Source organism: Aulostomus chinensis, chromosome 9, assembly GCF_037954235.1.
Source record: "Aulostomus chinensis isolate RoL2024-O1b breed Wild chromosome 9, RoL_Achi_v1.0, whole genome shotgun sequence".
Taxonomy (NCBI): Eukaryota; Metazoa; Chordata; class Actinopteri; order Syngnathiformes; family Aulostomidae; genus Aulostomus; species Aulostomus chinensis.
Genome location: NC_141328.1, coordinates 9,813,436 through 9,834,729, shown reverse-complemented (window position 1 = coordinate 9,834,729; position 21,294 = coordinate 9,813,436). Strand labels below are relative to the sequence as shown.

The 21,294-nt window shown below is 41.0% G+C and overlaps 2 protein-coding genes and 1 long non-coding RNA gene across 4 annotated transcripts in view; 1 reads left to right on the top strand and 2 right to left on the bottom strand.

Annotated features, from left to right (window-relative positions):
* Positions 1-45: 45 nt before the first annotated feature.
* susd3 (sushi domain containing 3) lies at positions 46-12,798 on the bottom strand. Of its 2 annotated transcripts, none has more exons than XM_086213653.1 (5): positions 12,718-12,798; positions 3,848-4,042; positions 1,512-1,659; positions 1,258-1,422; positions 46-1,170 (listed from the first exon to the last, which is right to left on the bottom strand). In XM_086213653.1, exons 1-5 carry the CDS (start codon positions 12,722-12,724, stop codon positions 843-845), a joined length of 843 nt encoding a protein of 280 aa, XP_086069779.1. In that variant the 5' UTR covers positions 12,725-12,798; the 3' UTR covers positions 46-842. The 2 variants fall into 2 exon arrangements, with proteins under 2 accessions (XP_086069779.1, XP_086069778.1); XM_086213652.1 differs by lacking the exon at positions 12,718-12,798 and adding an exon at positions 5,531-6,034 and having other exon boundaries at positions 47-1,170.
* A 3,514-nt stretch (positions 12,799-16,312) lies between these two features.
* Positions 16,313-21,290, top strand: LOC147255734 (uncharacterized). Its single transcript, XR_015117869.1, has 4 exons — positions 16,313-16,611; positions 18,867-18,973; positions 19,083-19,149; positions 21,151-21,290. It is a non-coding gene; the product is annotated as an uncharacterized LOC147255734 (long non-coding RNA).
* The window catches only part of fgd (faciogenital dysplasia), a 59,809-nt gene continuing 57,122 nt past the window's right edge, over positions 18,608-21,294 (bottom strand). Inside the window, exons 18-19 of the mRNA XM_086213651.1 lie at positions 21,133-21,273; positions 18,608-20,494 (exon numbers count right to left, since the gene is read on the bottom strand). Coding sequence (XP_086069777.1) covers positions 20,249-20,494; positions 21,133-21,273 — 387 coding nt within the window. The 3' untranslated portion in view covers positions 18,608-20,248. The remainder of the gene's footprint in view (positions 20,495-21,132; positions 21,274-21,294) is intronic.

Here is a 21,294-nt window from a genome sequence, read left to right as displayed (position 1 = left end):
AGCACTGCCCCCCACATTTCTAATTCAAAAACAGACACAAAAAAAACATAAATGGGTCAAACAAGCAACCTTTTTAATTAGATTACAAAATTTATTTGATAATCTTTTTAAATATCTGTCCTTAATTGTAACAATTCCCCTGGTATAATACCTTCTAGTATTATTTCGAAGTTGTGTACACCATTTATCTGAGCATTGTCTGTACAACTTATTCCAACTATGTTTTCAGTAAAAAACAACAACAAAAAATTGCATCAAGTGACATGAATACCCAGAAAGGTTACAATCACAACACTGTGCAGGATTGGAATACAATTTGTGTTATGGAGAAGGAACACACTTGAATTCTGCCTACTCAGTAAACTCTCATCTTTGTTTTATAGTCTCATTTTTATTTACAATCCTTAGAAATAACAGTTACATGTGGATTTCCCTCTCCAACAAAGTGGACTCGCCCTCTCTCACGAGACTTTCTCAGACAAATTACCAAGTTGCATTCAATGTTTTGTGAACTTTACCATCTTTACCTTGATTTAACAAGTTAATAACTTTCTGAGAGGCCTTTGACCTTAGAATTGAAGAGAGCATAATTTAACAAGGCTGGCGTCCTGACACTTGTAATGGCTACTTTTGTCAGGCAGGGGGCAGTGTGCCACCACAATGTACAGAAGGCACACAGTCTCAATTTGGCTGGCTTTTGAGGCTCATTTTGTGCTTTAGTACAAACAATTGCAACAAGACAAAGGATGCTCAGTTATTACTTTCTGTTACTGATGAAATGACGTCCACATTTAGCCAGTGAGTTCTTGACTGATGGTATTCATATCCAATTCAACACTGCCTCACACTGAAATAATCCGTATGGAAAAATCTTTGTCAGAGTTTATATTCCTAGCATGGGACTCATCATCAGCATTCATTTCTGACAAACTGCTCTGCTGTCCTCCATACTGCCACACTGAACTGGGTCCCAGTGCTGATATCTGCACCAGGCCTGGGCTCATCGTTTGACAGGAGGATGGAGTTGCTCTGAAGTACTGAGGTGGACCAGAAATCTGTGCACAATCCGGGGGAATGAGAGGCTGGACATAGCTGAGTCCAGGGAGAGCAGAATGTGGAGGAGTAGGGTCATAAGTGCAGACAGGCCCATAGGCATACTGCAGATGACATCTGTGAAGGAAAATTCAGGATCCTTACATTTGTGTGGTGTTTACAACTTTGAGGATTTGACTTAAGCATAATATTAGCCCGTCTCACCTGCAAACTGGTATGTTGTCACATAGAAGTGGGTTATGTGTATCCCACAGTGATAGCATCTTCTCCTGGCTGTTGTTGTTGTTGTTGTTCCTGCCTGAATGAATGAAATGAGACCTGTGATCCTGATGCCGGGCCTGTTCCTGCCACTGCCACATTGCAGACTCCCTGGAGGAAAAAAAAAAAAAAAAATTAGGAATAAAAATGTTTCACAGTAAAGTGACTTCTTTTTGTTTCAACCACTGAGCGTTACTCACCTCTCCTGCTTTTTCCTTTTGTCCTCTTTGATGGAGTCGAGCACACAGCAGGTTATAAAGGCCAAGGACATGAACAGTATTATGGCTGAACTTGCAATAGATGCAAGCACAGCCACACGGAAACCATATTCTTCATAGGGGGACAAAGCTGGAGTGTGAAGAGAGTGCGACTGTTAACAAAGTTATTGTTTTCATGTTATATGTTCAGTCCTCCTCTGAAACAACTTCATTTATCAAGGATGTTAGTGGAACGTTGAATTGAAGCACTACACCCAAAGTACTTTGCAGAGCTATTGCCAATAAAGTTCTATGTAGAACACTTAAATACATCACAAGTGTTTTATAATTCAACCAGAAGACATTAATGGAGCATATATCATTCCAAAGGAAATTGCAAGTTCCTATAAGCCAAAATGCTGCAGCTTTTGGAAACGTGCAAATAACCCCAAAAATTCTAAAAGGAGTTGTAGTTCATTTTCTTTAATGTGTTTTCTGGTTTTGCAGTTAAATGTGTTGGAAAATTAATGACAGCATTTTATTCTTTTTTTAGGGTGCTAAGCTCTAAGGGCCACCACATTGTCCATCTAATCACACAAGGGACAGTAAAACATAAATTATATTCTAAATTTATTTCCGTTTCACATCAGACAGCCTCTTCTCTCCGTTGGTAATTGTTTTTGAATTGGCCAAACAGGAAAAAATTAACACTAGTCGGGAAGAATAACAGTTACAACATATGCATTATTTGTCACTCATTTGGATAGTGAGCAGAGAAAGTTAAGGATATTTAACCACTAGAATCGAACAATTCACATGCTTTATTTTTTCCCTCTCCAACACATGATCTTAACTTTAATGAGCTTTATCCCCAAACAACACATTTTCCTATCTAATTTGTGTTTATAGCATTTATTATTTCAAGCCAAATTATACCTAAGTTTGTGAAATAGCTACAATGCCTGTCCCATAATGTTTAATACATATTCCATCTCTCCGGAGAAAATGAGAAGAGACACCAGGAGAAATTTTGCCACCTATGCAATTCTCTCAGCAAACTAATTTGAGGCATTTAATCTGCACACACACACACACACACACACACACACACACACACACACACACACACACACACACACACACACACACATTACTCACTTTTGGAGTTATCAAATTAATTTAGGCCCCTACATTTTTAGGTCTGTCGCTCTGTTTTGCATATAGGGGTCGGGCAGGTCTTGGATTGGGGGATAGATCTGAGTGGCAGAACTATCTAGCTCTCCAAAGTGAAAGTTAAAGTACCTCTCCCAGATTATACTGCCAATCAATGCCAAGATGGCCACTCCTGCTGCATCAGTGCCCAAATAGATGGTTTTATGCCACACTGCTGGCAAAAGCCATAGGCCATAGTCGTTGTGTTTTCAGGTTGCCTGTACATTCCATTCTTGTTAATGTGAGATCTTAGCAACACCTTGAGGGAATTTCTTCAAATTTAGCTAATTGTCTCCTGAGACTGAAGGATGAATAAAAAAAGATTTTGATGGTAAATGGTTTGCCACCTCTCATTGATGCATATCAACAAATTCAAAAATAACAATAACCTACAATATTTGAAGCATATTCTAATGGAGTAATGATAATATTTCACTAAGTATTATTTTTGTTTCTTGTTGTTTCCATGTATTGTATGCCATTTGTTTAAAAAAAAAAACAGCATAAACAAATGCAAAAAAAACCCCAAAACAAACCACAAGAAACCCTATTGTTAAAATTACAACCGCTACAACTAATGATGATGTATCCCCTTGAAGTGCTGGTTTTTGTGGTACGTCATAAAAGCTCCAACTCCAAAAGGACGGGCAAAGGGTGAAAATAATCAGTTTTCATGATTTTTGGTACTCTGATCTTTTCCTTTAGCTCCAAAATAACTTGAAGTCAGTACTTTTATACCTCCCCTAAGGTGACTGACAAGATTAAGTTATCCACTTTCCTTTCCTCTGGGGTCATAAAAAATTAGAGGACAGCTGATTGTGTGCAATGGCCCAAACATAGCTTTTGGCCATTCAACTGCCCAGTCACCGGATGAGGCAGAGGGTCTCAATGGGATAACCCTATTCTCCTAATTCTTGCCTGACCCAGAAATCGGCATTTTGCCCCACATTGTCTGGTCTTTAGTGTGGTTTGTTTCCCCAAAAGTGCCTTAAGCCAGATATGCACACACAGAATATTTGAAAAATTGAGCTATAGAACAACCCTACGAGGGTCGTTCTTTCTGTCTCAAAGCGTGTGTGTGTGTGTGTGTGTGTGTGTTTATGTGTGTGTGTGTGTGTTTTACTCACGTTTACAGTATGTTTCGCCCACCCAGTGGGTACTGTTTGTGTCCGTAACACACATCAGCTCACTTCCAATTAGTTTGTGTTTGGCTGGGCACTGCAGGGAAATGACTGTTCCCACATCAGTACCATTGCCCTGGATGATCCTCTGGGTGCCCAGGGCTGGTAGTGGTACCGGAGTGCACTGAGCCTGGGAATGACCTAAAATAGAGAGCCGGTCAGTTGGTGATGAACTAGACTGATACAGCACTTGGGATTTATTGATGCTGGCAAATGTAAAATAACCAAAATCACTCAAACCATGAGTAGCAATATGTGATATTAAAATATATTCCAGACAAACTTGATTAGAAAACTACATGACAAATCAGTATAAATTATATTGACAAAGAACAACTGAGCAGATGAGATTCCACAGTTATCAGCACTCACCCTAAGGCTGCACGAGTGTGCTTGACAAAACACAGCCAGCCAATAACAGCCTGGTGCTGAAATGCATCAAATTCTAACAGTATCAAAGCAGGAAATGTGATAAATCGTTAAACAAAAGGCCCTCAAGTCTGGTGAAAACATACATGTTCCATTTGGAGCCATGCTAAACAAGTTATCTCCCAGCACAGCACAGCGCTCAGCATGCTGGAGGGTTGGTCTGTTATTGTGTCAGACCAGTATACACCAGCAGTCTGGTGTGATGAACTACAACACAGAAGAGTATCACTTCATCATGACACAATCTGTTGGAATGAACATAAATACTGACATCAGTTCGGTGATTTCCAGCTTAACTGGAGCGGTTCAGCTTCAGGAGAAGTCTAGACTTCACGTTTAATTGGGAAATCTCACTCTGCTTTAAATTGTTAAACAAAAACAACAATGGACTCATGTTAGAGGAGGAATTTTACAATGTTCCTCTATGAAGTCATTAATCATTGTTGAAACTACCCCCCCCCCCCTCAAAAAAAGGACAGGGGCTTTGCAATATCTAAGTGGAACACCCTAAGAGACAACAAAATCAACCAAAAGTTCCTTGTTTCAATTGGAGAGGCATAATAAAGAAAAAAGAAGATGTGAGGGTATTTGAAGCAGATATTTCATCCCAAAAATAATCTAACAGGCTTCTAACCAGACAACAGAATGACCTTGGACCAGACTGAGGCGAGATCACCTTGGGTTAATTTGTGCTAGGTTACCATTTTAAATTTTATGTAACTCTAACATGTTGATACGACCAGAGAGCACTTTAACTGCATGCAAAGTGTGTATGTGTGTGAGTGCGCGAGCGCGCGTGACAGAGCCGACCATCTGTCAGTCGTTTTTGACATTTAGAGAAGTTAAAACCGCAATGTTACAGCCCCTTTCCACTTCCAACTTTTCTGAAAAAAAGTATGATGCGCATTTTGTTTGTTCAATTTATTTTTGTTCGATGCTATATTTTAGCTATCGATTGTATTTGTAAATCTTACAATGAATCCCACACACATCAGATGCACCCCGTTTAAATTTCTGGACATGTCAGGTGAGCTTTTTTTGTGGGTAGGCATATGACTCTCTTCCATTGTACTGTGAGTTAAAATCCGACCATACAGACGATTCATGTTAAAGACAGAGCTGGAGTAAGCGCAAAGTGCCCAAAACCATTGTCTGTCTTCAGCTCAAATGCAACTTGGTTTACTATTTCATTCGACTTACCCGTGTTCCCTGAGGTTTGGCTGGTATTTCTATTGGTGAAATCCATTCGAGACACATCTGCTATTGAAGCAGTTGCCACTGACATGATGGTAGTAATCAGAACCAATCTTCTCTTTTGATGGTGCGTAAAAGCTGCGCTAAGGTGTTCGATGCTCCGGGTACGCAGAGAACCCTATATTCCGTAGCTGGAGTCGGGCATGAGCTTGTCCTTGCGATTTTTCTCGCCTGCCCAACGAGCAGCTCGTCATCCACAGAGTCCTCCACACAATGCCTCCTCACCTCAATGCAACATTAAAATCCGGTTTGAGAAGCGCTCTGTCTCGACTTTGGCGCAAGCGGATGAGCGCCCGACAGGGTGAGGAGAGAGTGTTCGAGTCCTTGTCAGCTAAAGCAAGAATGACTTTGTGGATTACACCAGGTCGGGTCAAATTGGATGTCAGAGTAGCGCTCTGTGAGCAGTCTGTTACAGTAGTTAGCCACTTTCCGGGGGTAGGATGTGGCAGGCAGCACAACGGTGTGTTTGTCATGTGGCGCTTCAGGCAGGGCTGCAACTATGCAAAATGGCTTCATAGGCATGAAGCCGATGAGTAGAAAAACCATAAAGAGATGCTGGCCACTGAGCAGTCCACAATCTTACCATGTCAGGATTCTGGACAAATTGGTTTCGAGTTCCAAATAGAAAAGGGACTTGAAGATGTTTGTTTCTTGGGTAACAAGTTACACAAACAAAGTCAAATAAGTCTTTCATTCAGTGTGTATGTCTGGCCACACACTTGACTGGCCACACAATCAAAAATAAAGGTGCATATCTAAAGCGTTCCAAATGCTGTCTGCTGGAGGCATACCATTATGAAAGACAATTATGAACCCTTTAGTGAATTTCCAAGTCATTTAATACCCTTTCCGTTTCCGTCCTTCTGCCAATTTATTTAGAGGCAGAAGTGCACCTGAAAGTTCCAAAAGTGTGCCTGTACTGAAGGCTCCTAACATGCATCTTGGGCCAGCCAACCCAAGACAAATGGGGTGAGGGTGGGAACCCATTGGTGTTCCACAGCAACAGACAATGGAGAAAGTCATCACACTTCAGGACAGTTATTGATGTTCACATACAGTACAAGGAGCAGGGGTTAATTTGAGCCGGATCCTGCCAGAACAAGACCCTGTAACTCTGAATTTTGGCCTCCCTGTGGTCCGGTACTTACAGTATTTTGGCAGAGCCGGTACCTCTCGTATTAAAAATAAATAAACATATATAAAAACGTGTAAAAATGTCTAAAATAAAATAATAATGTGCATATATTAATTTACAGAACAAATCTAAAGAATTTCATGTTGTTTATTAAGACTTAACGTCATTTGAAAGAGTCGGAGATCTGTTGATGCACTGATGCCAACAAACCACGCCCCTGACACAGAAAAACCCCCCCAAAAAACAAAAAAATCCCTTTTGAAATTCGCCGCATCCGAGGAACAAGCCGAGAGGAAAAAACAGTTACTATATCAACACCAACATGTGAAAAATGTGCTGTCTTTTTTCAAGATGAAAGAAGAGTTGCATGACGCTTCACAACGACTCAGAAAAGCCTCCACAAGCGGCGACGAAGGCAGGTGCAGCGGTCATGTTGACGTTCAAAATCGACTGCAGCAGGAAGCTAGCGCAGCTGGCCAGGTTCACCTACAGCTAGGCCAGGTTCACCTACAGCTAGGCCAGGATCACCTATAGTTAGCCAAGCCAGGTCTAACGTGTTGTGGGCTGTTTCTGTTTCTGGTGAAGGTTGGATTCCACCGGGGCTGCCATTTGTCACCGATTCTGTTCATAACTTTTACTGACAAAATCTAGGCAGAGCCAGGGTGTTGAGGGGGTCTAATTTGGTGGTTGCAGGATTGGGTTTCTGCTCTTTACAGACGATGTGGTCCTGCTAACTTCAGCTCTCACTGGTTCGGAGCCGAGTGTGAATCAGCCAGGATGAAAATCAGCACCTCCAAGTCCGAGCCCATGATCCTCTCCTGGATAAGGGTAGGATGCCATCCCAGGTCTCATTTCAAGCTGACTACTGATGGATGTGTCGAGCCTATTTGATCAGAGATCAAAGTCAATTATTAAAGACAGTTCCCAAGGTACTACACTACATCAAATAAACCTGAAACATGCAAAAAACTGTCACCAGCCATCAGTTGCTCTGTCCTCTCCCCAGCAGCAAAAGCCATGCACAGTTCACAGGCCCCTTTACTCTGTGATCCTCACAGCATGTTTTAAAGTTCCACTGTGCATTTCATTACATCCTGAATTCTTTGAGGTTAGAATTCTGATCATCACAAAGTCATCCATCCATCCATTGTCTTCGGCTTATTCCTACATTAAGGGTCACGGGGGGGCTGGAGCCTATCCCAGCGTCAACGGGCGAGGGGCGGGTTTCACCCTGGACAGGTTGCCAGTCCATCGCAGGTCCAACATAGAGAAACAAACAACCATTCACACTCAAATTCATAGCTACGGTCAATTTAGAGTATCCAATCAGCCTCGTCCCCAATTGCATGTCTTTGGATGGTGGGAAGAAGCCAGAGTACCTGGAGAGAACCCACACAGACACAGGGAGAACATGCAAACTCCACACAGAAAGATCCCGTGTCCAAGCCGGGACTCGAACCCGGAACCTTCTTGCTGTGAGGCAACAGTGCTAACCACTGCACCACCGTGCAGCCCAATCACAAAGTCAACAAAATATATAAGATGACAGAAACATATCGCTGCAAACTTGCAAAAATGATCTTCAATTTGTTTGACTTTGGAGATGACTTTGAAACCTCTAACACATGTATAGAATATGACGAAGATCTCCCCAAGCCAGGTAAAAGGACCAGGCAAACTCATAAGCTTCTGAAAATTCTCACTGACAATGGAACCATTTGTCCACAAGCAGCACAGACATAAAACAGGGGTAGCAATGATTGTCCAGTTGTGAAGATGAGTTCACTTGAAAACTATCAAAATGAGGGCAATGACGACTCCAGGGGTCCCACATATGGGGCTCCTGCTGACATCTACTCCACAAGAAAAGACAATGTTGAAATAGGAGGACAACATGGCCTGGATAAAGAGCCAGAGAAGACTGAAGAGGATAGTTACCAAACATGGAGGACCCTCACTTGACCTGCTAGTTGGTGTAAGAGCAGGGCAGAGAACTGGGGGCATCCCAGTGGTGGGTCCCTGGGTGAACACCTTACATTTGGCCTATCATGTTGTGAAAAATGTACTTGGTGGAGGAAGGAGACTGACAGACGCAGTTCTGGCAGAGAGAAGGCTGCTCTAATTGAGCAACGTTATGATCGGCCCAATCAGGGTAAGCAGAAGAACCTTGAGGAGAACAGGAGACCTCCATGTGGTGTTTCCTGCAATCGCAGAAGACATTTCATCAGCAACGGCCCATCAAAAGCAGACCACAGTGACTGGTGGAGACCACATAATTAACATGATTGCACGCTGTACAAATGAAATTGCATAACTATATAATACCGCTGAAAGGAAGGTAGTAACTGGCCCACCGACCACCGGTGGTAACATCATTACTTTCTTAGTCAAATAGCTTCTCAGTAGCAAAATCAGCCAAGTACTGAGATAGTGTCTACAAAAGCTGCAAGATAACTTTCCCAGGAAAAGCTCTGAAGTGTGCAGTTTAGATAAACCTGTGGCTGCCATACTCAACCTTTTCTAATGCCTTTTTATTGGTGCCATTAAGTCCCACTTTTTTCAAAAATAAAATAATAATAAAAATAATAAATAATAAAAATATCAGATTCTTTAAGTCTCTTCTGTATTACTGCCTTGCTTGAGGTAATCATGGCTGATCTAATCGATTTGGTTTCCACTAGAGGTGTCCCAGTCTATGTCAGACACGTCCAAGTAGTTACTCAGTGGTCCTCTCCACTTTACCTTCAAGAAGACAGTAGAACAAGAATTCAGAGTGTCTGATTGGTTGATAGATTTGGAGTGACATTGTTGAAACCATTTAGTTGGCCAAATGATGGTCGTACTGAAATTGTTGAAACACTGGCAGTAATGACTAGGGATGAGCAAGAAGACCATAGAGGTTTGCACCCCCCCCGCCCCCCCACTCCAAGATAGCACGGCCATCTAATAGGTGATGGTGATATGTGCCAATTTAAAACAAAAAATAAACTGCTATTTTTATTCTAATCTTAAGCATTTATATTTTAAGAAACAATAAAATAAATTATATAAAGATTTGTCATACATTTTTCAAACTTCTTTTTTCTGTCATGCAACCCACCCTGCTGTCTTTTGCTGCGTTCGTTTGCACTCGAAATATGACGTTTCTCTTTCTCTCTCTCCCTTAGGAAAATAATACATTACCCACACACTGAATATGGACAAGTTTTACTACAGTAGCATAAAATCCACTGGAAAAGGCACAAATGAGATGATAGGTTTCACCTCTTCTTCGCTCTATCCCTCCTGAGTCCATGCCCTGGTAATTGGTGTGTTTTCAGCATCTTGTGAAAGTTCCTTCTCTGCTTTGTCACGGGTCCTAACCCCCTATCGTTGCACCATATTACAGAAAAGAAAGAGGAATTTGGTGATCTTGGCCCCTGAGAAGTCCATAACAAATAACTTGGAGTTTTTGCAAAGGGAAACAGGAGACTGTTTTTGTAGAGTGGATTGATGAAAAAGGAGAGTGGAGCTGTTCAGTTGCAAAAAGAGAGTTCAGTTGCTTGCAAAACAAACAAGCTTAAAACAAGACAGAAAGACAAAAAAAGAGATTTATTATAAAGCCAACCCTTTTTAGTTTTGTAAATATTGGCTAGATTGAGAGATCTTATTTTATTCTTACTATATTTTGCAAATTTATTTGAGAATTAGACCATCCAATGAAGATAATTTTATGTTTTTTGTTGTCAAGATCTGGATGGATATTTTATTTTCTTCTTTATTTCTTCTTTACTATTATTCATTCATTTATTTTTTTTCTATTTATCAGTTTTGTTTTTCGAGAGTTGCTGAAGGGATTTTTTTTAATAACTTGGCCTACCCTTTTTAGTTTTGTTAATACTGGCAATAGTGAGAAGTGCTATTGTTGGGTTAGAATATATTTGATATAGGCCATCCAGTTAAGGTAAATATCAATTTGTAGTTGTAATCTGATGAGAATTTTTTTTTTTTAGTTTTTGTTGTTTTATGTTGTAAGGCATTGCCACCTTATCGTGGTCAGGGGGTTTGCGTGCCTCAGTGACCCTAACAGTTACACCAGCAGAAGCTTAGCCTTCAGCTTCAAGTTGGACAGGTCTTAGGGTAAAGGTCTGACAAAGTGCAATCCAATTACATGACAAAAACAGTTATCCAGAGCCCACCTACCCTGTGCCCGATGCGGCACACACCAATCACTTCTGCATCAAAAGGAGCAGGAACTTCAGTCACAGGAAACTTTCTCAGCATACAATAACAAGAAGAAACAATAATTAATAATCTCATTTGACAAGAGAAACGGAGGAAGGTGAGACAGGAGGGACTGGTCAGCTCGCCATGTCCACCCTACCTCTGACACAATGTGACATGTTGACTGTGCCACAGGGAACCACTCCACCACACAAGTAATTATGTAGAGCTGGAGGGGCACATTCTCACGCTGCCAACAACCACATCAACCCTGCTGCTCCAACTAGGCCATATATGGCTGGAGGTCCAGGTGGAGGAGAGTAAAGGTGCCCTCTGTGAAATGTCCTTGTAAAACAAACACCGATGAGACTATATTTGTTTGGAAAGCAATTTGACTTTTGACCTTATTTTATATTTTGATGAATATGTTTACATGATTTGCTTTGCTTTGGGTGAAAGGGAGCTGGAACGGGCCGGAACGCAGTTCCGGTAAAATATTCACGGCCAGAACAGAGTTCTGTTAAAGGAAGGAGGAGAAGGGAGCTGTCAAAATCCCATATTAAATAAAGAAAACGACGTCTGAAGGCGGTTTCACACTGAACGCGGCAGACGCGGCGCGCTGTACGGGGTGGGGTGCAAGCACGCACAGCGCTATTCAGTTGCTGGGCCTGGTTTGCGCTCATGTGACGTCACAGCGCACCCACATACGCAATGAATGGACTTCCCCCGCGCAGCCTGCGCCTTGCAGTTTTCAAAGCATTTCCAGGGGTAGCGCGAGAAGGGTGGAGCTATGGGGGCAGCAGTTGTGTGGGGAATAGACACCTGAAAACTGTAATAAAAATCACCCATAGCCGATTAAAAACTGTAAAACTTCGTCAGCAGTGGCCACCCTTTCGGCATGCGCTTTTTTTTTTAACAGTTCCAGCAAGACTTTTAAGCCACTTTCACCCCTGCTCAAAACCAAATTACATTCATACATTGTAGTTTCATCCAAAATTTGACCAGGAATGATTTTTGTGATGTTGTCATCATGGTATTGTTGTGCACATTTTTCCAAAAGGCTGAATAATGAATGCTGCAATACCCTGTAATGTTTGGCTGGGTGCTTGGTAACCATGCAGCAGTGGAGAAAAGGGCCTGGTGGGAAAAAGCCAAATCTTCACATAATTGCAGGAATATGCAAGACTGGCTCCTCAAGCTCGTTACAATAGTCAACAGGAAAACGTTTTTTAAATGATACCCATTAGCTACTACACAGATGGAAGCCGCTACTCCTCCTGGGGCCAACACAGGTAAAAAACTTACCCCAACACTTGAAATCCAGGGCAAAAAATACAGAAATGAAAAAAATGAAAATGTTCTCACATTCAAGTAATCATACTGTGGATCTGTCAATTGTTTGACTGAAGCCTGAAGTGAGGAAAAGGGTCAGAATTGTTCGTCATGCAATTACATACACTGGAAGACAGGCAGGATGAGGGCCCTACCACCACCGGAACTTTGGACCCACCGCGCAACCTGAGGCATCAATCTATTACTACTCTGTACAGTGGGTGGGTTGCGGAGATAACCGGCCAATCTAAAATCAGACAGTATGACAGCCGACCACACTAATGGTAGCCTTCAAGCTGATAAAATATGTTCGCCCATGCCAGCTTTGAAGCTTAGATTGAGCACACACCTTTCCAGAGGGTTATGGTTGCAACAGTAAATTTGAGACTTATCTTGCAGAATGTGTAAAGCACTGTTTGGAGCCAAACTGCCAACGTTTGCTAGAAGCAACATTTTTTGCTACCTTTCATGAAGACACGAGAGGGCAGCTGCCAGTCAGCTGCTTTATCATACTGTAGCAATAATCCCAGGGTGTTACAGCCATTCTCAAGGCCTGGATCATTTCAGCACCTGTCATCCAGAGAATAACAGAAACAGACACGTAAGCAGGATGGCAAAAGAGAGTGACAGTATGACACATTGTGAGGGAAAATCATTTAGTTCTTCATGAAACAATCTGTATTACTATTTCTGATGCAATGGGGGATGATTTCAATGGAGACAATGATGAAGACCAAAAGTTACTGAAGATGTAAAATGAGGCTGCACGGTGGTGCAGTGGTTAGCACTGTCGCCTCACAGCAAGAACGTTCCGGGTTCGAGTCCTAGTATCTTTCTGTGTGGAGTTTCCATGTTCTCCCTGTGTCTGCGTGGGTTCTCTCGGGGTACTCCGGCTTCCTCCCACAGTCCAAAGACATGCAATTGGACACTACGCTGATTGAATACTCTAAATTGATTGTAGGTATGACTGTGAGTGTGAATGGTTGTTTGTTTATATGTGTTGGCCCTGCGACTGACTGGCGAGGTGTACCCCGCCTCTCGCCCCTAGACGCTGGGATAGGCTCCAGCCCCCCCCCGCAACCTTTAACAGGAATAAGTGGAAGGAAATGGATGGATGGATGGATGGAAAATGAAAGATAAGGGAGTAACTAACACATAACTACACATTATCAGTAAGTGTGGGGAAAAAAGGGGAAAAAATATGCAAGTCTCAAGCAACACTTCATCCACAAAGTGTTTAGCAAATTCAAAGTACTCATAAATATGTGTCGACCTCACAAAGACTTCTGTCCCTCTCTCCACTTTAGTGTGACTCTAGAACGAGCCGGCCCCTGTTCTTAACTTGAAGCTATTGGTGGATGCTGGCTAACAATAACAAATCTAAAAAGGCCCATTTACAAACTCTCACGTGCGTTGTCCGATATACTACACATCTTCAGCCATATGAAGTTTGATTTGAGCAAAAAACTAATTTTAAACCTTCTGTCTTAGTGTTACTGTGAACAAGCACAGAACAACAAGGGTTGTAGTTTGTTTTTTGCTCAAAACAACATCTATATGGATGTCTGTGTGCACAACTGGATAAAAAGGACATTGCACCAGATCATACACTTGAGAGTTTGTAAATAGACATTTTGACCTCTGACAGTTTTTCAGTTGCTATGAGCATCAAACAGTACATGAGCTGACTCTTTCTGCATACTGGAGTCCGTCATAATGCAGGAGGGAAAAAAAAAAAAGTCTTTGTGACCTCAGGACACCTATTTGTAATTCCATCCATCGTCATCTTCCGCTTATTCCTTACTAGTAAGGGTCGCGGGGGGGCTGGAGCCTATCCCAGCATCAACAGGCGAGAGGCGGGGTTCACCCTGGACAGGTCGCCAGTCCATCGCAGAGCCAACATACAGAGACGAACAACCATTCACACTCACATTCATACCTACGGTCAATTTAGAGAATCCAATCAGCCTAGTCCCCAAAATTGCATGTCTTTGGACTGTGGGAGGAAGCCTGAGTACCCGGAGAGAACCCACGCAGGCAGGGGAGAACATGCAAACTCCACACAGAAAGATCCCGCACCCGAGCCGGGACTCGAACCCGGAACCTTGTTGCTGTGAGGCCACAGTGCTGACCACTGCACCACCGTGCAGCCCTATTTGTAATTTTTTTTTCAAAATTTGGGGGAAGATAGGATTTTAATATGGATTTTGTTTTTGATAGATGAGTAGCACATTTGCAAGTTAATTTTTTATACATGCACAAAGTGATTTTGTTTGGCTGCACATCACTTGACTTTTTATTTTCATACGCTACTCCTAAGTGAGTCATTTTGAGATGATGGCTGGTATTCTAAACACCTTCTTTTCCGTTTCTTTTAACAAGCTGCAGAGGCTACCTTGAAATTTCACAGTGTCACGTACATGTTGATGAGATTTTTAATGTTCTATATGATAAGATACAGATAGATTTGTTGATTGGCTCAATTTCTTCATTAGATGTGCATCAAGTACCTACCTACCTACAGGATGTACATGCACAATTATGAGTCTAGAAATTAAAATTGGTGTGAATCTGAAGAAAACACACGAATGTTCCATGAACTAGTGTTTCAGTTTCAGGGATGGATAGAGATTTGGGGGAAAGAAAGAACTGCTGAAGACAAAGACAGTATAGATTATGGAGTGCCGCTGAAACCTAACTGGAATAGTCCTAATGTCATCATCACATATGTTTTATTCTAAGTAACCTATAATGATAAGATGAGTGATGTCTTCCAATGGCTATGAATCTGAGTGAGCTTTCTTGTTACAGAGGAATAATGATGATGATGATGATGTCTCCAGTGATGTATTATTTCATTATAGCATGCCATCATCATCATCATCATCATCATCATCATCATCATCATCATCATCATCATCTTGTAAGCCTCTATTCTGTTTCTCTGATTAAATGGATATGATTTCCTCAGGGTGACATGTTCAGTTTTGACCAAGATTAATAAAAAATGTACATCACAAACACCAGTTTTGTAGCTGAACCTGTGTCTGAGATTAAGTTGAACCTGATACATGGGAAATGAAAGCAAATGAAAGCAAAAACAAAACTCCTCTTTTGCGTGGGTGATAAAACGATGCAAAAATACCAGAGAACAGTTGCAACCACTTCCTTTGCAAAAATGAAGCAGTGTCTCGTTTTGCTAGACAAAGGGCAGATGTGCATTTGCATGCCAGTGTTGAAACAGACTCGATGTCTATAGGCGACCTAAAGCGTCATTGCATTACAAAAACCTTTCAAGGATTGACAGTATTTCAACCACAGTTAAATTTTCTAAAGCTAATTGTTTTTATGTAAATAAAAACACAAAGACAAACAAATTTCACACGAAGACAGACAAAAACCTGGAGCTTCTAGCCCTCAAAGCTTCATTTGGTTTTGTTTTGCTCATCAACTCAGACTATTGATTGATATGACTTGAGGATGATATTTAAACTGCTGTAGTTTTAATTATTTAGTGTTTAATGTTAGTTATTTACTATGAGCACTTGTTTGTGTGTTATTATGAATTCCTTTTATTTATTCATTTATACCCTTGTCATGAAGTCTCTGCTAAGAATTGGGGTAATATACATACATCATTTACAACACTTCTTTTATTATTATTTTAAAAAGTTAGGTTTACTTATAAGACAAAGTTTGAAATGATCCAAACCACAGAAGTGTCTGAGTCACAAAACATCATTTATATAGTTTGACCACACATACAGTGACAGGCTGAGTTGTATTCAATTTCACTGTGCTAAATTATTACTATTATTACTGTTAAATCTTAATGGTGCCACAGGTCCCCAAATTAGTAGGTCAGCAGGGTTATATATTGTAAATGCAAAATGCAAAACCTTTCTAGGGCACATATGGGATACACTCATAACCACACAAACACACACATATATACACACACACACACACACACTTACATAACAGCTGGTAAGAGGCTTATGCTTCAGTGGAGTATGACAGCTTTTCCATTATAACCATTCTCTTCAGCTGCTGTGAGAGAGGATCAAACCTCGCAGAACCACCATGGCCAAAGCCTGAAACCAAAAACTAATATCTTCATTTTGCTTTTCTATCACCTACATCTGTCCTCTATTCCATTCTGTCAACAATAACAACTCCATTCAACTGACATTAACTTTTTGTCTTCGAGAGGTCGGTGCCCTCGATGAATTAAGCAATTGGTGTGGCTTCAGGGCTCAGATAGAGGGCAAGCCAACATACTGCAGGATAACTGCAGACTTGATGGAGTCAACTGGCCAACATACATCAAGAAGAGGAAGAAAGAAAAGAGACAGAGGTAAAGAAATATCTAAAAAAAAAAATCCTGTCTCGTGAAAAGACGTATATTTTTCTTTTTTGTTCTGAAAAATCAAGGTATATTATTCACAGGAAAAAAAAAAGATTTCAGTTGTGTTTTGGGGATTTAACAAAATACCCCAAAATCCTGGAAGATCCCAAGAGAAGGTTTTCATTCCTAAATGTGAGCTGATGTAAGCCACCCAGTGTAATTCAGTTTGATCTTGCTTTTGGTTTGAAACACTGGGAAATACTCATGTCTTTGTTATGTAGATGGTAGTATTATAATTTTGTAAACTTTGTACAGACACCTCAGGACCTTGTTGTTGTACAGATGGATAGCACACAGAAAATCAGCCTTTATTCATGAAAAATGTATCTTATTATGGAAAAAGATGGAAAATTGTTTAAATATTTTCTCTTCAATTCAGAAAAAGAGGACCCTTTTTTTCATTAAAAAAACCAAACAGGTTAATGTGGAGCAAAAAGGAGGTTAAGTTTTTTATTTTTTCCAAGAAAACAAATTCTGAAAAGCAGAATCAATGTATGCCCCAGGTGAATGCAAAATGTGGCAAGACTTCCTGCCACATATTTTTTTTTTGTGGTTTATTATCCAAAAAAACAACATATTGTACTGTGGTGAATACAGCTGCTCAATTATATTTTCAGAGAAAATATTAAAAGATTGGCTGAAAAAAACAACAACAAAACAGATAGTGAGTTCTAGGACTCTGGAGAGATGATGAGAGCTTATCTCAGCATGGTCTCTGTCCTGCACCAGATACCCACCCAGCTCCACTCTGTGTCCCAGCATGTAAAACTATGACAGAAGGTAGCAGTCAGCAGTTTGCTCTCTATCTCAGTCCTGCAGCTCGTCAGACACGCTGGCCTTCCAATTAATCATTGTGGCACAAAGTGTTGACTTGCTAAACAAAGAAGTTATGGTTCATACCACCTATCAATATCTGTCCTCTGTTTTTGCACATCAATAGGTTTATGAAGAGCTCCGAAAAACAAATGTGGTGACTGCAAAATTAGATGATGTAGCAAGAGGAGGAGGGAGGGAGGTAAAATTGAATCAAGATGTAGAGAAATGGACACGAGGCAGCTGCAACAGCTTTTCTCCACCCACTCCACACCTTCTTTTATGTACACAATGCATATCTGAGAGTTTATATCAGCCATACTTCAAGCCCCAAGCCTCCTCACTTACTCATATTTTCCAAAAGTGTTACTATCTATATCTTTAGGTTTTGTACTCGTATGGTGTGAATCTCTACATAGGAAGATCGCATGCAGGAACCGAAGGAAATTGATTTTGCAATCTATGACTGCTTGAGTATCATATTTTCAACACAGAAACTGTTAAATTTGAAAGCAAGCAGAAATGTTCTGTACTTTACTTTACAGCTTGCTCTTTGTAATCATTATCCTCTGGCACCAGATTGAGAAAGCAGTAATGTGGTGACCTTAAAAGTGCTCTATATTTTGCTCAGTGTTGAGAAGGCACATAGTAGTTAGTAGTTAGTTAGTAGTAGCAGTTTCAATGCTGTCCTCATTGTGACAGAGTACATTGCTTCACACAGTGTGCTTGACATCATGTTTTTAAAGGCTATCGTTTCTACCTTGTTCTGTTTGTGGGGTTGTGAAATGAGTTTATATCAAAGCACTGATGTGACAGTGGACTGAACCGAAGCAATTGGCTGACTTAAAAAGGCTTTGATTTATCTAAGTAGTTTAAAATGTTCAGTTAAAGTTTGACCTACTGACATTACAGTAAAACGCACACTGGAAAAGCAAGATTAGTCATGATGAAACAAAACAGACTGAAGGCATAATTAGAAATGACAGCAAATAGGAAAATACAACAACAAACAACAAAATGTAACAAAAAAGTTGCAAATCAACTTTAAAAAAAAGGGAATCGGGACAGCAGAGCAGAAAACACAACATGAAAAGGTAGGTACCTATAACTAAGAACTGTTTATCTTTCTAGCAGAGATGAAATCTATTTGACGCCACTTCCTGTATTGCTGTATTACTCTGCTTAATGTTTTCAGTTTTTGCTTTGCCATTAATTTGCAATCCCTTGTTGCATTATAATATTTGCTGCTGCATTTTGAAATGAGTTTCTGTTATTTTCAATTGTATTATTCTTCTTTGTGTGTTTTGCACAGCACTCGAAGGTAACACATATACATATATCTGCGCACAATCACTACATGAAATCATTAATCCTCTTCCATCTCACTTGAGGTATTACATCAAATATGGGCTGCCCTTCTTCCCTGTGGATTTGTCATGTTGGATGCACACTTGCAAAAAGACACTCCGGACACTTGAAGATCTTCTTTGACAGCATGGTACTGAGCAAACCACATTGTCTGTTTATTGATGATAGGCTTTGCTGCTTTTCCACTGTGCACAATCCATGTTTAAAAACACTCATATGTTGTTTCTGCTCACTTACAGTACGACAAGAAAGACTTCTGGAGCATAAAAACGGGGGACTTTTTCATAGTACGGTACATAAATATGAGTGAGTTCACATGCACTAAGAGATTCAAAGTTTTTTGCTACTTTTGCGTAAAAGGCTGGTGCTGATTGGAGCAGGGTACGTAGGGCAAGGCAGAATAAATAGTTTTACAGTACAGTACTTGGTTTCCATCACATCACCAACTGGAGAGAAGCAGGCAAGTTGTTGCTATGCTAAGAGAGAGAAAAATAAATGGAAAAGATTCATTTATTTGTGTACAAGTGGAGATGTCGAGCTACTGAACCTCCAGCACAGCAGGGTAACAGCTGAGAGTATTTGATCTGGTTCTGGCTCTAAATGAGGCTGGATAATGATAGTGTGGCAGATCGGAGGTTTAATGGGAAGAGAGACAGAAGTATGTTGGGTTTGTTAAATGGGAGCTGTCAGTGGGACAATCAGGTGGCCAGCCACAAGTGTATACACCTAGGTGTCTTTTTAAGTTAAAATGTCTTTTTTTCTCCTTTGCTTACATCACACTATAGTATACATACTGTACAATACCCACTGAACTGCCACTGTAGGCATGAAGATGACAGAGAGGTGGCACAGGTTTCTTACACTAACATTCAATACTTAATAACAAGGGAGGGAGACACAAACACACACACACACACACACACACACACACACACACACACACACACACACACACACACACACACACACACACACACAAAAACAGAAAGACCAACACAAGGATTAATGCTTCACAACACCGTCAATAATAACATGATAATGTACACACAACTTCATCTTTAAAAAAGAAAATCATACAGGAACCTTCTTCGGCTATATTACAAATAAAAAAGTTTGTCAACACTTGTCTCTGGTTGTGAGAAGAGGAATAAAATATCCAAACCACACGCACAGTGGTTGTGATGACATTGTGGCATTTTCCTTGTGTGTATTTGGGAGAGAGAGAGAGAAAGTGAGAAAGAAAAAGAGAGACGTGTGTGTCAGGATAAAACTGAAGTGGCATAGGGAGGACTGAGTTGTCCTATCAAAGGAAACAAATCAAAAAGTGCCAAGGTAAAGTGAATTCAAGTAATGTGTGCTCTATACACAGGGAGGGGAAGTGAGTCCTATGGCTCCATAATGTCAGCTACTGGCTATTCCTGTGTTCAGTCAGGTTTGTTGATGCTTCCATGGGTGTTTCTCCGCGGGCAGCTTTCAAGAGGATGTCCATCCACTTGCTCTGATTTTCTGTATCTTGGGCACTTAGGAGCAGAGTTTGCTGGGTGTGACTCAGCCGGAGGGCATATTTGACCTCAGACTTCTCGCCTCCTGATGGTGGCACGGCACTAACCTCAAACCCAGGAAGAGGCACCGCCCGTGCCCCTTTGAAGTCCTACGAGAATGAGTCAAATAAATACATCAGAAAAAAAAAATCAGCTTGTACTTTAAATCTTGAGAATAAGAGAGTTGCAGAATAAATGTTACCAACAAAGTACAGTAAACTTCATCTAGTCCTTTCTCCCTTCTTCCAGCTGCCATTAATCCTAATCTTTGGAATGGCAGTTTGCTGCAGTGGGATATTAGTCTTAGAAATGAAACCCGAGAGGCTTTAACAAGCTAACATCACTTCTCTGACATCAGTTATAAATGATAGTATTTAGATCATTCCTTGGGATTCTGATCAGATTACAAACATAAGACTTCAAGATTTTAGTCAAGACACACACTGGAACAGCAATGCTGACAGCAGCAGCACGAATAGATGAGGTCAGATTCTTGGGGCAAGCAACCTGGCACAGACTAGGTTGGATAAACCTGACCTACACATCCTCAGTCATGAGCCTGCACTGCACAGACATCCTGCTCAAAAAGGAGGAAAGAGAAAGGACAGAAAAGAGGACAGAATGGTGCAGCACGAATCATTGGATGTATACAAGGTGCTGGATGCACATGGGGAAACAAACAAATGGTTTGGAACCACTAGAACTAATCAAAAAGGTGGTATACCTTCCACCATTGTTTCACCCTTACCTGTCCACTGCTCTGCAGGTACAGCACAAGTGGCTCAGCCTTGGTAACAGCTACCCACATCTTGTTCCAGCTCTTCCCTTTCTCCTGCACCTGAAGGTGGCCACACAGCAGGCAGTTCTCCCCCGTTAAAGATGTTTGTCTCTAAAGAAATGATACACAGTG